The sequence below is a fragment of the Hippocampus bargibanti genome, linkage group LG12 (assembly GCF_051943395.1).
Source record: "Hippocampus bargibanti isolate YZ-2025 linkage group LG12, ASM5194339v1, whole genome shotgun sequence".
Taxonomy (NCBI): Eukaryota; Metazoa; Chordata; class Actinopteri; order Syngnathiformes; family Syngnathidae; genus Hippocampus; species Hippocampus bargibanti.
In genome coordinates, this window is record NC_142745.1 from 17,547,372 (window position 1) to 17,565,706 (window position 18,335).

The 18,335-nt window shown below is 40.3% G+C and overlaps 2 protein-coding genes across 2 annotated transcripts; one reads left to right on the top strand and one right to left on the bottom strand.

Annotated features, from left to right (window-relative positions):
• Positions 1–118: 118 nt before the first annotated feature.
• Positions 119–5,904, bottom strand: ghrh (growth hormone releasing hormone). Its single transcript, XM_089010619.1, has 6 exons — positions 5,837–5,904; positions 5,485–5,592; positions 3,969–4,067; positions 2,609–2,713; positions 2,350–2,468; positions 119–2,276 (listed from the first exon to the last, which is right to left on the bottom strand). Exons 2-5 carry the CDS (start codon positions 5,559–5,561, stop codon positions 2,351–2,353), a joined length of 399 nt encoding a protein of 132 aa, XP_088866745.1. The 5' UTR covers positions 5,562–5,592; positions 5,837–5,904; the 3' UTR covers positions 119–2,276; position 2,350.
• Positions 5,905–9,360: 3,456 nt separating this feature from the next.
• On the top strand, positions 9,361–18,327 carry cdk5rap1 (CDK5RAP1 mitochondrial tRNA methylthiotransferase). The gene is made up of 13 exons (XM_089010081.1): positions 9,361–9,688; positions 9,758–9,861; positions 9,931–9,965; positions 10,081–10,181; positions 11,759–11,969; positions 12,384–12,508; positions 12,607–12,833; positions 13,780–13,877; positions 14,044–14,099; positions 15,872–16,002; positions 16,081–16,230; positions 16,769–16,909; positions 18,090–18,327. The coding sequence occupies exons 1-13, from the start codon at positions 9,400–9,402 to the stop codon at positions 18,204–18,206; spliced, it is 1,785 nt and encodes a 594-aa protein (XP_088866207.1). The 5' UTR covers positions 9,361–9,399; the 3' UTR covers positions 18,207–18,327.
• Positions 18,328–18,335: the final 8 nt, after the last annotated feature.

The window sequence follows — 18,335 nt, forward strand, 5'->3', positions numbered from 1 at the left end:
TTTCTAGGTACGAAAGCGTGCATGTGTCACACAAGTCAAATAGATCCAGCCACCAAAAAAACATTGCGAGTAGACAAAAGCCACAAAACTCTTTTCTGTTCTGAAATCGAAATTCTTGATGCCAATATAGACAACAGATCATTGGTAGCCAGGATTTGAGCCCCTGCCAATTACTGGGCAGGTTACTTGTTGAGCAGGTCTCGACCAGATAAATTTCACTTCCAACATTTAACTTAAATCAATTTCTACCGACTTCAAAGTGTTCCGCTTATTACTGGCAGATACTCAGGTATTTCTGGCGTTCCCAAAATTAATCGCGAGACCATTTACAAGAAGGTGAAATGTTTGTCAAGTTATTTGAGTTATATTTTCCTTTATTCCCATTGTTGGAATTTTCGGGCACGAGGCGGGTGTCCCCCGCCTTATTGTTTCACAATAAACGTTGTGACATCAGTACGAAGCGTCATACTTGACTGGGGTAGATACATTCCCCAAAGTGTTTCTCCCAATGTTTATTGAACAAAGGTACATATTTTACAGTAGAAAAATCTCACAGCGTACCACAAAATAAAATTTGACAACTTAATCACAGTTTTCTCGAGATCAAGGTTGTCAAAGACTTTTTTTGCGACGCGCCACATTGGAGTTACGGTTTCCTCTCGAGGGCTGTTATGAATTTGGGGAAGCCATTAGAATGTTTCACCTCCTCCACATATTACATACAGAATGCCCAACAAATTAATGAATACTTAGTTTTCAAATTTGTAAAAAGTCAAAAATATTGACTGTTATTGTGGCTTTCATGCGACAATTTGAAATTTTGGTTCGGACTTGAGCAAGCATCATGAAATTTCACAAGTGGGATTTGGCCGAATAAAATGATGTGGCGGGCCAGATTTGGGCCCCGCGCACAGACTTTGACACCTGTGGTATATAGAAGAAATGACCGAAAAAATGACCAAGTATAACAAGGGTGTCAAAGTTATTTTTTTTTGCCGCGGGCCACATTGTAATTACGATTTCATCTTGGTGGCTGTTCTGAATTTGGGGATGCCATTTAAAGGACACCTGATGCCTCCGGACAATTTGTGTTCATAATTTGTAAAATGGCTTCAAATGACTTCTACTGGGCGTATTTTAATAAGATTCCACCGCATATAGCTATATTTTACGTTTTAAGACTCGCGCTGAATATTCAGGAAGTCTTGTCTTTGAGTTGGTGACGAGTCCTCACGTCACGGAAGGAACGCCCCTGACCGAGAAAGGACACACAATGCATTTTGCGGTACTTTGTTTGGTCTGAAAACTTCGTGTTGATGGCAAAATTAGAAGGAAAACATAAAAAAACACGATGGTGAATCGTTGTGTGTTGCACCGAACAACTATTTGATATTCGCTGACCAAAAAATCCCAGGAGACAAATCAGCCCATTTCCATGGAGCTTTGTCACCATCTTCTGCATTTCTTTGGGTGCTACATTTCTCTCCAGATGCCTCAAAATGACACAGAATAAATTGTTTAATCGATTGCAAACATGTATGCTTTCCTCTTCAGAACTATTTGAATCATATTCATAAGTGGATGAGTAACAAGAAAGCATCTATTTCGAATCTGAAGCCACTGTTTGGATTCTCAAGCAAGGCAAGACGTCTTGGCGTGACACCATGTACAAGGGGGCGGGACTTTCTGAAACTGGCCACTTCCAGGTTCGATTTGAAGTAGTTTTTAGACACTTTAAGTCATTTTTATTAGTGTTTTACATTTGACTGAAAATATCATCCTGCGTGTTTTGGATATTTTAGATGCTATAAAACGTTTTTCTGGTGTCAGGAAACAAAAAAAAGTGGTGTTGGTTGTCCTTTAAATGTTGATTCCCCTCCACATATTTCATATACAAATTCACAACAAATTCATGAATAACTACTGTAGTTTTAAAATTTGAAGTAAAAAATGACTGTTATTGTCGTTTACATTGGATAATTAGAAATGTTGGTTCATCATCGAATTTCACAGTTTGATTTGCTTTTGCGGGCCGAATAAAACAAATTTGACCCCCAAGCCTTGACTTTGAAACCTTATCATGTAAACGTACATGAATGGCTGAATCATATCAGTCGCAAGCAGGGTCCCGGAATCGGATTATGAGTGTTACAGAATTTTCTTGGCAGATTCATTGAGCATTTCATATTGTTTGTGTCAAAATGGGGGAAGAGTACGAGTGAACAAACTGTGATGGTTTTGTGAATGAGCACGAGCTTCTTTCTCCTCTCTGTAGTCTGTCGGGAATAAAAAATTGAGTTACTGACACGTTGTTCCTTCCTGCGGAGTGTCGCGATGGTTTACCCGAACCTCATGGCATTTCGTCAAGTCCTCTGTATCGCTGATTACTCCGGATGGAAGTCAGATCTTCTTTATAGGTTCCTTCGTAGACATCTGCCTGGCGTTTCATATAGCTCTCACTTTCGTCTCTGCAGAAAAAAAACACCGTTTATTCAGGTTTCGGTGAGTCACGGTCACACAATGGACAGAATAATATCTGCTGTTGTGCTTTCAGAGGCGCGGATTTGCACAATATCTCACTGATTTTAATTCCCGAGGCAAAACCTACTCGAGTCGTTTGCCCATGATGGTCTGAAGAAACTTCCTGGCAGATATTTGGCCCAACACTTTCCTGTAACTGTTTGTAAAGATGGCGTCAGCATGGCGTCCCAAGCTGAAATCAAACAAGATAGACGCAAAAGATAATGGGAACAATATGATATACATTTTAAAGATCAGGCAGAAATGGATGAAGGTCTGAGACACGCCAAGACGATTTCTAGGACTTAAACCCTACAGAGTAACCCATAGGATATGAATAACTGATATTTACTCATTCACTGCCATTCCCAAATTTATTCAGGAATTGAAATGTAAATTTCTCCACTGTGAGACTAATAAAGGCATATCCAATCCAATCCAATCCAAAATATGACGTGGAGCGCCATTCCTGAATTTGGTCGGGTTTTGTTTTTTCTTGTGTGCCGATAAAGCGCTTGTCAGACCTCTGGCAATGTTTTTCCCTCCCACGGGTGGCAGCATTTGATTTTTTTACAGCCTCCCCAAAGTTGGATTTAAAGCGTTTCGCTCGTGTAATCCGAGTCATCACTTTGATGGTTTGCATGTAACTATTTCGTGTCCCCAGCTTATGCATTAACATGCCTTCCTGGGAGTGCTTTTGATATGCTCTGATTAACCAACATGAAACTGTGTTTTTTTTCTTTTGCTATTCCCTCTGAGCCTGCCCCAGCTGTGTGGATGTGAAGTACGATTAGTGTTATTATTTCAAGCTCAGATAACCCCAGAACCATATAATTTAGGAATAACTATTTTTTTCTGATGAAAGAAGAGAGTCTAAGGCAGCGGTGTCAAAGTCATTTTTTTGCCGCGGGCCACATTGTAGTTATGGTTTCCTCTTGAGGGCCGTTATGAATTTGGGAAAGACATTAGAATTTTTAATCCTCTCCACATATTACATATAGAGCGCACAACAAATTAATGAATAACTAGTTTTCAAATATGAAGTCAAGAATAACGACTGTTATTGTGGTTTACATCCAAAAATATGACATTTTGGTTAGAATTTTAATAAGCTTCATGGAATTTCACAAGTTTGACTTGCTTTCGCGGGCCAAAATAACCCGATGTGGCGGGCCGGTTTTGGCCCCCGGGCCTTAACTTTGACACTTGTGGTCTAAGGTTTCTTATGCTGCATTGAATGTTCATGTAGTCCTAAAACTCAATATTCTGTGGGTTCTGGAATTTGAGTGAAAATGACACAAACTGGCACTGGAGTGGAGTGAGTTATGAGCTGAACTGCTCTTCTCTCAAATACATAAAATCCAACCCTTTTCCATTTACAGCAAAAATGACAAAAACATAGGCCTCTTGCTCCCAATATTTTCTGAATATGTGTGTGTGGTACTGACCGTAAGTCTGTTCTCTCTTGGGCAGAACTTGTGTCTTCTAGCTGTTCTGGATTATTGAGTGAAGATGTCATCAGGATGGATGTGTCCCTCTGGCCAAACCTGAAAAATGCCAATTAAACTATTAACAGCAATATAAATAAATAAATAAACAAGAAATAAGTACAGACAAAAAACAACAAATACATAACTACATAAATCTTTACATACAGTGAGACCTCAACTTACAAACACCTTATCTTACAAACTTTTCATCATAAGAACCTCTAATCTAAGAAAATGAAACCTTATAATAAGCACTATTTTCATAATACACACCCACCACGGCTGGCGGAGTGATCTTCGGCGGAAGCACACGACCAAACAGCTCTCCAGCCGGCGCTACTTTGCACACCCCCTCTCATTGAATGCACACGTCGATCGCCTACTTGGAGCTTTTTGCTGATAAGTTTACTATGATGGGACCAAAAAAAAACCCACCACAGGCTCGTGTTCAGCCCAGGAAGACACATATCAGACACAATAAAATCACCGTCGCTGAGAAGAAGGAGATAATTGAAAAACACAAACAAGGTGTGCGTTTGTGTGATTTAGTGGCCGAGCACTGCTATGCTAAGTCAACCACCGCTCCCATTCTCCGGAACAGAGAAGCCATCAAAGGTGCGTCTGTTGCAAAAGGTGTTTCCGTGCTCTCAAAGCGACGGTCTCGGGCAATCGAAGAAGTTGAAAAAAAACTTTATTTTACAGCACAGTTTCTTTCTTTAATTACAGTCCTCGTGTAATGTGCCTCTCTTTGTGATTTTATGATACAATGCAGTGTATTTCTTTCATTACAATACAATAGCACATTTATTATACATAGAATAAGGTATGTTGTGTGTAGTTTTAAAGCTTATTTAGTTAAAAACTATATTTTATGGAAACCCGGGAACAGATTATTCCCATTTTAATGGTTTCCTATGGGAATTTTTATTTTGAGAGACACACTTTTCGCCTTACACACTCTGTCTGGGAACCAATTAAGTTCGTAAGTTGAGGTCTCACTGTATTTGTATATTAAATAAATACGTAAATAAATAAATACATAAATAAGTAAAATGACTGCATTTAGTTCTATCACCATTTCCCACCACGTTTTTCGGATGATGCAGATGACTCATTCTGCAACTAATAATTTTATATGAAGGTTCAAATACAGACATTTTGACCCTTTTTTAGCATAAATAGATCAGGGGTAAAGCTTTGACATGCAATTGTGTTAAAAAAAAAACAATGAATAAATAATAATCCTTTGCGACAACAGCTTGGCAAGCATCACCTCTTTGCACTCCTACATAAAAAAAACAAACAACGACATGGTCTACCTGTTCATCTCATCCGTTTTCTTCATCTCTTCCATTTAAAAAAATGTAAAACGCACTTACAATATATGAATGGAAACAATAATCCAAAATCACCTGCTAATTTCTTACTCAATGACGCTGTGGATCATGAGAGAGATGAACTCGGTCCTGCTTACCTGATGGAGGGGTAGAGTGGAGATCCTGATGCAGAAATGATAAGGCAATAAAAGAGCAACAGTGCAGCTTTCTCCATCACAAAGGTTGTCTTGCAGAAGAATGGTGAGCTTTAGAGTTGGGGGGGGGGGGGGGGGGGTGCAACAGCACCAGAAATTGAATTAGAAAAAAAATGCCGAGACCCAACTTTCTCTTTCAGGAGCCGCAAGTTCTCCGCGAGTGGTAGCATATGGGGGCAGAGTTGGAAAGACAAACAACTTCAGCATCTTCAAGATGACCAAAGCGGACATGGCACTAGTGTTATTATTATTATTATTAGTAGTAGTAGTATTATAATGGCTGATGCTCACTTACCTAGATATTGTGTGTATGCCAGGAGAGTTCTTGTTGTTTCTCTTATGTGTTGCTACTCACTCTCATTATCTCTCACGACCACAAAATACTCCAAGACTGAAGAGGTTTTCCCAGCATCCATGGTCAGTTTATACTCAACCTCCAAGTCACTCCCACATCACACTTGATCACTCCCCCTTCTTGACTTGGCGTGCTCGCAGTCTCTCTTTGTCAGGCTACTTTTGAAATTCATTGGTAGGCCCATATAGGTGAATTTTCTTCATGAATAGAAGCAGAATTAATCAAACAGAGTTATCCAAATTATGCCTCAATAAATGTCATATTTAGGTTGATATATATATATATATATATATATATATATACATACTGGGCGTGGCATAACCTTAATCGTCTACAATACAACACAGGCTATTTTCCGGAGCAATTACACATCAATAAATCTGCATCAGCAATTAGAACTTACGGGATACTGCAAACACTTAAAAATAAAAGGAAATTTAAAATCATTTGTCCACAAAGTTTTATGAAGTCCACCAAGAATATGCAATCTTTAACAAGATTTTACGCTAAATTACAAAATGTCAGTTTAATATTAGAAAAACAACAAGACGCTCACAAAACGAACTATTTGTTGAAAATAAAAGTCAACAAATCTTTTTCATTTGTTCTTGAGAATAGGCCTACATGCGTCAGCGAGTTGTCCTCTCCTTCAGCCATTGTGGGTTAAAAAAGCGAGTAGATATACTTGGTTTTTCTGCTGAAGTTTCCGGGTCTGATCTGTTGTCAGCTTGGTTGATTTGCATAGCGCTGCCTCCGCTGAGGGCTGAGGTAAAGTGAGTATCCAATCACAGGACGCGTACGTCATGTTCAACGCGAGGCCCTCGAGCTGGCCTTACTGTGCCAACTCGTGATCTGATTGGCTATCGCAACTGTATATCAACTACATGTGCCCGTTCATGTACAGCGCACAGACGCCCTCACTGTTGATTCTGAAGGCGTCAGTCAGATTTCATACAGCCTGGCGAGACAAACTAGCTGAATTCTGATTGGATTAAAAACTCTGACCTAAAACTACAACACCGAAAGGAGCATAACCAAATGGATATAATATAACATCAAGAAAACAGTATGTAGAATAATTATATATATATTTAGAAAAAATACTTTTTTAATGAAATTGACTTTCATTATAATTACGATAATGATGTCTGATTATGTTAGGCCAGCAGAGAAGGCCTTGCTGGCCCTGACGGCCCACCACTGATATATATACTGATATATATATACCGGGACTATCGATATATCCGACCCTGTTTGCATGTAATGTTCTCCGTGCGTGCATAGAAATAGTATCGATATTACCGGGACTATTGATATATCCGATATCGATATAACGAGACTTTACTGTATATATATAGGATATATATATATATATATATATATAGATATAACGAGACTTTACTGTATATATATAGGATATATATATATATATATATATATATAGATATACAGTAAAGTCTCGTTATATCGATATCGGATATATCAATAGTCCCGGTAATATCGATACTATTTCTATGCACGCACGGAGAAAATTACATGCAAACAGGGTCGGATATATCGATAGTCCCGGTTATATCGATATTTTTTCGGACTCCCTGGAATATCGATATAACGAGACTCTACTGTATATATGTATATATATACATATATATAGTGAGACCTCAGCTTACAAACTTAATTGGTTCCCAGACAGAGTGTGTAAGCCAAAAAGTGTGTATCACAATTTTTTCCCCATAGGAAACCATTAAAATGGGAGTAATCCGTTCCCAGGTTTCTATAAAATATACTTTTCAACTAAATAAGCCTTAAAACTACACACAACATACCTTATTCTATGTATAATAAATGTGCTATTGTATTGTAATGAAAGAAATACACTGCACTTTATAATAAAGTCACTTTATTTACATTTGTGAGGGTCGTTGATGGCTCTTAATTGACACCTGTTGCTTTCTGACTTGTAAGGTCTTACGAAACTGAGGCATCACACTATCATTCATCATGTTGATGATTCTCATAGCCTTTTCTGGATGGAACTGTTCAATAAAAGCCTGCACAAATCAAATCCTCTGTGTTGAGGACCTCATTATGGTCAGCAACAAGCTCCTCGATGTCATCTGCATCCACTTCGAGTCCCGTAGGTGCTGGCAGAGATTTTATTACAAGAAAAGGCGCGAGTCCGATGATTCCACGGACGCGGAATAAAACGCGTCATTAGTCACGTGAAAGCATCGACTAAATAACGCCTTTGTGTAAACTTTTTACAAAGGCGATAGTCGATGTGAGAAACACGAACGAGGTGTGCGTTTGTGGCGTCACATGTGCACACTGCGGATGTCATGTGAATCTCAGCCTGACACATCTCTCACGCTGTGTGTCACTTCCCTGAGAGTAACTTTCTTCATTTCCACCATTGCCACCATCCTTCGCCTAAAAGCTTTACAATGTTGTGTAAACTTTACACAAAGGCGTTATTTAGTCGATGCTTTCACGTGACTAATGACGCCGAAATTGTCACGTGCGAGTTGACAGCTGGGGCGGCGCCGCCTCTCGCGACACTTGAGTTGCTGAAGCTTTACACTATAAAGCTTTTAGGCGAAGGATGGTGGCAGAAGGTGGAAATGGAGAATGTTACTCTCAGGCAGGTGACACACAGCGTGAGAGATGTGTCAGGCTGAGATTCACATGAGAGCTACGGTGTGCACATGTGACGCCACAAACGCACACCTCGTTCGTGTTTCTCAATGATCTCCTCCTCCTCGACAGTGATTTTATTTTTTGTGTCTTCTCTGGCTGAACACGAGCCTGTGGTGGGTTTTTTTTCGGTCCCATAATAGTAAAATTATCTGCAAAAAGCTCCTGGGAGGCGATCGACGTGTGAATTCAGAGAGAGGGGGCGTGGAGAGTAGCGCCGGCTGGAGCGCTGTTCGGTCGTGTGCTTCTGTTGAAGATCCGAAGATCACCCCGCCAGATCCGAAGAGCACTCCGCCAGCCGTGTTGGGTGTGTATCGCGAAAAGTAGTGCATATTTCAAGGTTTAATTTACATAAATTTGACGTTCGTAAGACGAAAAGTTCGCAAGATAAGGTGTTCGTAAGCTGAGTTCTCACGGTGTGTGTGTATGTATATATATATATACTTGTTATTATAACATGTTGTGCTGTTTAAGTGTTTCTTTTATTTTTTATTATTATTTATTGTTATTTCTTTTTTGAGAGACAGAGTGAGAGTTTTTAGTTTTTGATTTTTTGAAGGATCAGGGGCATATTTAAAATAAAATTCAGTTTAAACAATGTTGGGAGGCTTGTGAGTTTTAAATATGTATTTTAATTCATTCAGTTCGGGTCTCTTCCATTTGGCAATTCATCATAAACCAGAAATGGAAAGTCTGAAACAGAGAGAAGGACTTCTCGTGAATTCACTTGACTCGACGGACGGTAATTGGAGACGGACCTTAGGCGGAAAGGTTTGTCTGGCGCACAGCAAAAGGCAAACAAATCCAACATGAAACAACTTAGGAATTATACCCAACTGTTTTCATTTCCCAAATTTTGGACTCCTGTCAGGTGTTTACAAGTCAGACCGTGCTATTATTCAACCAGCGGCGGAGTTAGTGCAAAGGAAAAGCGTGCAAGATCGGATCATTTCAAGACTCTAATATCTTCTGGGCCTAGTTTTCACGATTTCATCCTTGGACACACTGGCCATGAAACTACAACAACTTCAGATAAAGAAGTAGAATGCAAACATGAATATGTTTCTCCTAATTTGGAGCAGGGGAGTCCACGAAAGGGTAAATCGAACTCCAAACGTTACTTTGGAGGTTTTAGGAACGATGAAAAGCAATATTTGTGTCTTACAGTCTATTTTGAAACGTATGGATGTCAAATGAATGTCAATGACACGGACATCGCTTGGTCCATACTGCAGAAAGGCGGATATCAACGCACGCCACATTTACGCGAAGTATGGCTATGAGTTATTCACTATTTTAACACCAGTCAATCATGACTCATCTGTCATTTGTATCTGCAGGCTGATGTGGTCCTTCTTGTAACGTGCTCCATCAGGTAGCCCCCCACTCCCTGCCAAATGAAAACCATTCCCCAAAATGTTACAAACTGATTGTTTATCCCGTTTGTGATTGGATTCAACTGCCATCATGTGTGTCTGTGTGTGAGACAGAGAAAAGGCTGAACAAACCATCTGGAACAGACTGCAAGAGTTGACAGCCATGAAGAATAAGCGTCGTAGGAGTCCAACACCAATGAAAATTGGCATCTTAGGTATTGTATATCCCCCACCCCCATGTATCAACATTATATTGAGCTAGATTATATGACCATATTTTCCAATGTATAAAGCACACCCAAAAGCCTTGATTTTCTTCAAAAGATGATCCTCTGCCTTATAGGCCCGTGCGCCTTATTTGTGAAGTAATATTGAGCCACAACAGGTCTCGCAACTACTGTCAGCAGCCACTGACCCCCTCCACCCCCACCCCTCTGTAGAATAAGTCGTGCGTAACCCCAGCCTCTACTGTAGCTCCTTAGAATGTAGTGTGCCTCATATTTGTAAAACTTTGATCTATTTCTATATTACACTGTATTTGGGAAACATTCTTCATTCATTGAATGTGTGCCTGACCATCCAGTGCGCCTTATATATGGGAAAATTTTGAAAATACACAATTTATTGGGGAAGCGTCTTATACTCTGCGGCGCCTTGTACACCGAAAAATGCAGAACACTGTTTGGCTAAAGTGTAGTTTGTTTTTTCAAAGATTTCATTGTTCGGCCAATTGTAAATTATCCCTGAAGAATCATAGTCATTATGTCTGAAATTTCACCATGTCTGTTTTTGAACCAACTAATCGCTTGAAGTGTGCATTCTGTCAAAGTCAGCTTTATTGTCAAATATGCTAATACGTATGACATACAGCACAGATGAAATTACTGTCCTCTCGGACCCAGCATGCAAGGCACTTATTACTAATTACTTTAACAAACATAATAAACATGAAAACGCCAATTTGCCGGGAGAGGGGAGCCGCTGCGTGTTCACGCGCCGCCATCTTGGGAAAAACAAAAATAACAAATATGACAACACAAAGACACAGAGTCATTCATTCTTCAGGACTTGCTGTACCCTCTTTGTGATGACATGAAGCAGTTCTAGTTGAAAGAGGAGAGGATCAAAGCATCCATGTCAGCAGTGGATCAGGGACGTCATGGTGGAATTTGTACGTCTACTACAAGCTAAATGTTGAAAGCAAACACGAAGCTGTAGCATCCATTGACAAAAAGACATTGTCTCACATCTCCTGTCCCACATAAATCAGCTTCAATTCCATCCCGCGACAGTTCCACATACGCATCGGCGCTCTGCGCTGACGCTGCTTTCTTCTTATCGCGGGCTCCTCAAGCCACGCATCCATCCAACCGCAGACTGTCCAACAGCACTGACCTTTCCGCTGAACAAAGCGGGGCTGTGAAGATGCTGCCCATTACAGGCGCAAAAAAGCACAATGGCCCCAGAGCTGTCCAGCGATGGCAGTCAAATGGCTCCGACATTCCTCCCATTCAAAAACAGTACTGGCATATTCATGCTGCCGAAAGGCGCAACCGCTCAGCACAGTCTCCTCCTTGATGATTGTCGTGGCCAAAAATGCTGAAAAACAATCTGTATCCGTTCCACGTTCTGTCTCCATTGTGGACCAACACTTCAAAAAAAGCACGTCAAATACTCTGGCTAATCACAAAATTTGCATAAAATACCAAATACTGTATTAGTCAATAAGATCAATTTTAACACTAGCGATACGTTTTGTTCCAACGTGGTTAGTGTGCGTCTGTCTCTCAAGGTTGCATGGCTGAGAGACTAAAAAAGGAGCTTTTGGACCGAGAGAAGCTTGTGGATGTCCTGGCTGGGCCAGACGCGTACCGGGATCTTCCTCGTCTGTTGGCGGTGGCCGAGGGAGGCCAACAGGCAAGCAATGTGCTGCTTTCGTTGGAGGAAACCTACGCTGACATCATGCCCGTCCACCACTCCCCTCGGGGAAGCAGTGCCTTTGTGTAGGTTTTGTCCGCTGGAACATTTTTCCTGCTTGTTTGATTACTTCATATCATGGGTGACTGAGTCATTTTTCGCCGCGGGCCACATTGTAGTTATGGTTTCCTCTCGGTTGGGGTTTATGAATTTAGGGAAGTCATTAGAATGATTAATCTTCTCCACATATTACATATAGAGGGCACAACATATGAATAAATAACGAGTTTTCAAATCTGAAGTAAAACATAATGACTGTGATTGTGGTTTATATGGGACAATTAAAAATTTTGGTTTGGTCTTCAGCAAGCATCATGAAATTTCACAATTGGATTTACTTTCGTGGACCAAATAAAATTATGTGGTAGTCCAGATTTAGCGCTCGGGCCTTGGCTTTGACACCAGTGCCTCACATCATCTGCTCCAATTATCTTCCGCAGGTCCATCATGCGGGGCTGTGACAATATGTGCACTTACTGTATTGTTCCCTTCACTCGGGGACGTGAAAGGAGTCGACCTGCCAGCTCGATTCTCGAGGAAGTCCGTATTCTCTCCGATCAGGCACGTTACAAAGTAGTTTCAATCAAACGGATTCAAAAGTGGATATATGGATGAGATTGATCAATGTGGCGTTTGATGTTAGTTGACTTTCCTTCCAGGGAGTGAAGGAAGTGACATTGCTCGGTCAGAATGTCAACAGCTACAGAGACACTTCTGATGAGCAGTTTTGCGGTGCAATTCCGACCAAGTTGAGTCGCGGTTTTAAGACCGTATACCGCCCCAAACTGGGAGGGATGCGTTTCTCTGAGCTGCTGGACAGAGTGTCACGGGTCGATCCCAACATGAGGGTCCGATTCACGTCACCTCATCCCAAAGACTTTCCTGATGAGGTACCTTCAAGTTTGTCTTTGCAGTGTTGAAACTGCGAAGATATTTTATATACAGTAAAGTCTCGTTATATCGATATTCAAGGGAGTCCGAAAAAATATCGATATAACCGGGACTATCGATATATCCGACCCTGTTTGCATGTAATTTTCTCCGTGCGTGCATAGAAATAGTATCGATATAACCGGGACTATCGATATATCCGATATCGATATAACGAGACTCTACTGTGTGTGTGTGTGTGTGTGTGTGTGTGTGTGTGTATATATATATATATATATATATATATATATATATATATATATATATATATATATATATATATATATATATATATATATATATATACACACCAATTAAGTTCATAAGCTTAGGTATCACTGTTCAGTCAAACCTCAGTTTTCGAACGTCTCGGTTACTAGTTGTTGGCACTCTTTCTCTTTTTGTCTTTCTTTTTTTTTGAGAATAGAGAGCAGCTCCATGAGCTGTCAAAGCCAGTGTGTTTGATTTTATTCTGCTTTGTTTGCAGTGTTGTTTGCAGTGATGTTTCTTTTACTTTGTTTGCACATTTGCATGCCATTAATAAAAAAAAAGGTTTTTCCCGCGATGCATTGAAGCCGCGATAAGTGAACCGCGAGGGATCACTGTAATAATATTTGGAAAAACAATCAAACAAGAAATATATAAAAAAAACTAAGACATTCTGAAAAGAGAAAAACATATTTTAAAAAATAGTTCGGGAAAAAAAATCTGAAAGTCAGAAAAAAAGAAAAAAACTGAAGAGAAATATTCTAATAAACAGCGAAAAAAAACACTCAAAAATCACTCATACAAACCGGATATTATTATTTTTTTTTTGTCAAGTGAATATCACATGCTTCTGTATTCGGTCGTAATATGTAATGCAAAAAAAGTTTTCTCATATCCCTCCCTTGTCCTTGTGTGTAGGTTTTGCATCTAATTGCGGAGCGAGAAAACATTTGCAAGCAGATCCATCTTCCTGCTCAGAGTGGGAGCAGTCAAGTCTTGAAAGCCATGCGCCGGGGGTGAGTCACTGTGTTTACAATTACGGGAAAACGTACGCAAGCGCTTAGCAATGACCCGTATTACTTGTATCACTCGTATAACTGTTGGGACGTTGTCACGTTGCGTAGATTTTTCATAAATCCACATTCCCATTTCACATGATGATTTTTGCACTACAAATTGCAGGTACACAAGGGAGACTTACCTTGAATTGGTACAGAACATCAGGAATGTCATTCAAGGTAGGCTGCACCTCATGGCTAACTTTCTATGCGAGGCTTTGCTTGTCGTGCTGTTGTGACTGAAACTAGAACAAGAAGTCAAGAAAAACGGTTTATTCAACTATTTAAGTAACTGTAATAAGGGCTTTATTTTAAATTTTAGTGAACATTTGGTACAGGTTTTTGTTTTTTGGGGGTACACCAGCACAAAGCGGTGGAAAATTAAAGTTACATTTCCACTGCTCTGCATTTACCAGTGCAGCTTTAGAGGTTCACCACCCTTTTTTTTAAAGAAAATTACTGCCCATCTTTTTAGGGAAGGTCAGACAAGAAAATTGTTCACCTTGTTTGGTAATTTGCTATGTTGAATTCCAAAGAGCTCACTCACCTGAATTGTGGCGATGCCATGAAAATATAATGAGGCGTGCGCCTGATGGAAGCCGTGTGGACCACGCTTAACGCATTTTATTTAGTTTAGTTTAATTGTATTTATTTATCTATTATTCATTTATGTGTCTGTCTATTTATATTTTAGTTAGTTATTTTTATTTCCTTGTATTTATTTACTTTAATTTATGTGTTTGTATGTATTTATTTATTTCGATTTGAATTTATTTGTTCATTTTAATTTATGTAGGTATACTTGTGTGTATTTCAATATTTGTATCTATCTATGTATTTGTTTATTTTAATGTATTTGTATGTATGTGTGTATAGTTTTTGCTTTTTTGAATGTTGCTGTGCCGATTACCATTTTGTGTTTGGGAGCCTTTTTACTGAACGAGTTGCTTGTTCTGGAGCCACAAAGGGACATATGTCTTCTTGTGCCGGTCCCAAGCCCGGATAAATACAGAGGGTTGTGTCAGGAAGGTCATCCAACATAAAAGCCTGGCCAAAACAAACATGCGGATCTAACCTCTAAAGATGGAGGCCACTGATTTGCTGTGGCGACCCCTTAAAGGGAAAAGCCGAAAGGAAAAGAAGTATGTATGTGTGTATGTATTTATCGAAGAAAAGGTTTCTTCAGCCTTCATCTGTACTTCTTTGAAGGTGTGGCACGTTTCACTTCTCATCCAAGAGGCTTCGTCAGCGAACGAAAATTTTGCTGGTAGCTTTCGTCCTATATATATATATATTCCTACTGTCCCGACATGGCGATGCTGTACTCTGCTATGATAGGTTCCTGCTCTCAGGTTCGGGGGAGCAGAGGACTATTTCCTGAGGCTACACTAATTACTTCTATTGTCCTGACTGATTATGGTCTTGACTGGCCTGATTGCCCCATTTGCTCTGGTATCACATCATCAGCATAACTTAGCCTATGTGGTAACGATCTCAGAAGTGTGTTGTAACCATGAATCAAATTAAACCTCTCACCACCATGGCGATTTAGTTAAGGGATTTGCTGTTTTATGAAAATAGGTTCTTTTACTCCCCTTTAAACCATGTATTTTCTTTTTTTAACCTCATTGTCGTCAAATGAGTGGTTGCTAGCTTTTAGGTACATATGTACCACAGATTAAGGCCCACTAGTATTATCCCTGCGATGTTGACAACGTCATTTTTTTCTTTTAGAATTTGTTTAGTCTCCCCAATGTATTTATGTATTTATGCATTTACTTATTTGCCCTTAGAAGAGATTCAGTCTTTTTGCAGTCGACGTCACGTATTGTTATCATCACGTGACATAATTGCAACGTGTGTATGTGTGTGTGTGTGTGTGTGTGTGTGTGTGTGCGCGTGTGTGTGTGTGTGTGTGCGTGCGTACGTGCGTGCGTGCGCGTATGCGTTAGGCGTAAGTCTCAGCAGTGACTTCATCTCGGGCTTTTGTGGTGAAACGGAAGACGATCACCGGGAGACCTTGTCTCTCATCAGAGAAGTAGGCTACAACATTGGCTTCCTGTTTGCCTACAGCGTGAGAAAGGTGAGCAAGTCGTAGAAATGCCGGCACCCCAACATCATCATTCCTTGAAATTTTGGTCCTTTCTGTTGTGCGTCTTAGAAAACGCATGCATTCCATAAGCTTCAAGATGACGTGCCGGTGTATGTGAAGCAACGTCGGCTGGAGGAGTGCATCCGCACATTCAGACGGGAAGCTGCGAGGGTCAACGCTACGCTTGTTGGCAGCATGCAACTCGTCTTGGTGGAGGGGGTCAGTCAAGTACTCGTGGCCTTGTACACGAGACAGTCAGTGTCGTCCTGTTTTGGGTTGCTTTTTTGTCTTCTGCCCAAACCTGTCCCACTTTTGAATTGTCTCCCGTTTGATGTAAAAAAAACACATAAGATATATCAATGAGCCAGAATATTCTTCAGCACTCTTGACAAGGGAAAGTGTGCACTTCGAATAACTTTTCATCCTTTTGACTTTAAAATCATCCCCCATCGCAATGTTCTTTCTTTTTTTTTTTATATTCCGACTGCCTATCAGTCATTGCTTTGTGCATACGACAGTCATTTTCCATATTCTGACGTTGCATTCAAATCATACTGTCATCCGGAAAGTTTATTTTATTTTTCCTTCCGTAATTTACAAAGCCGGCAGATGTTTTTAGAACTCATAAATTGCTTTTGTGGTGTGTAACAAAGCTCACTCTTAGCAAAAGGTGCACATGTTGTACTGGGTTAATGTAACCTTACCAAGCAACAATGCTCATGGCGCCATTCTTTTATTTTTGACTGTTGTTTGGCAGGAGAGTAAGAGATCTGCCAAGGAGCTGTGCGGCAGAACAGATGGCAACATGAGAGTGATCTTCCCAAAGGAGGATGTTGTTGTTCATTCTGCCGACTCCGACACGGCTGCAATCAATGTTGGAGACTATGTGCTCGTGAAGGTGAACATGAGTGCTTTGAAGTCTCTTTTAAGGGCCGTAGACAAGATGATAGGGTGGGTAGGGGGGTGGGGTATTATGAACAAGTGCAAATAGGAGTCGCTCTTAGCGCAAAGAAAAAAAAAACTACAGTAAAGTCTCGTTATATCGATATCGGATATATCGATAGTCCCGGTTATATCGATACTATTTCTATGTATGCACGGAGAAAATTACATGCAAACAGGGTCGGATATTTCGATAGTCCCGGTTATATCGATATTTTTTCAGACTCCCTTGAATATCGATATAACGCGACTGTATGTCAGTGTGATGAAGCGCACTTCCGCAACCACATGATGTCATTTTTTTACTTCCCCCATGTATGTGTGTGTGTGTGTGTGTGTGTGTGTGTGTGTGTGTGTGTGTGTGTGTGTGTGTGTGTGTGTGTGTGTGTGTGTGTGTGTGTGTGTGTGTGTGTGCGTGCGTGCGTGCGTGCGTGCGTGCGTGCGTGTGCACGCGTGTTTGCTTGTGCGTGCGCGTGCGCATGCATGTATCTAACGATTGGTCGTTGTATCTACTAATTATTGTTGTTTCATTTAGCTATATTTATTATTCATGTATTTATTCATTTTTCTGTCTATTTTTATTTTTTGTTAGTTTATTTGTTTATTTTTTGTTTATCCGTTTTCCAGACTGCTTTATTCTCAGTAGGGTCACGGAGGGTGCTGGAGCCTATCCCAGCCGTCTTCAGGGACTAGGCGGGAAACACCCTGATTTGGTTGCCAGCCAACCACAGTTATTTATGTATTTATTTATAATTTTATTTATTTATCTATCCAATTATTTATTTATCTATCTACCCTATGTGTTTTATTAGTTAATTAGTTAGTTGTTTGGGGGGAGTCATTTGGTATGTGGCGTCTAAAAATAGACAGGAGCTGGATGCCAAATGATGAAGGCCCAAAACTGGTCCGCTGCTTGACCATTTGGTCTAAATTGTCATCTCGTAATGTTCCAGGTTTGATAAGGATCATATTTGTGAGCAACACCTTATTTCCTGTATCTGATACCTGTCCACGTTAAGCGCTTTGTTGCAGCTTCTGCTGTTGTTAAAGCCCCATATAAATCAATATGTATTGTATTGTAACACAGAGAGAATTGAGAATAATTTGATTGATCGGTAAACTTTCGTCTCCTGCAGATCACGTCAGCCAGCTCGCAGAGTTTGAGAGGTGAAGCCTTGCCTCGCAGAAATCCCTCGATCCAATTGGCACCACCGTCCGGCTGTTTGTATGAACATTTGGCTCAGCATCCGTAACTGCCGCATGCACATGATGGTTCAACGCTCTTGACAAGTCAGGAAACAAATGACAGCAACAGCATTTTAACCATCTTGGTCATTTTGGACCACCGAGACCATGTGAATCTTGTAATTTGACAACACATT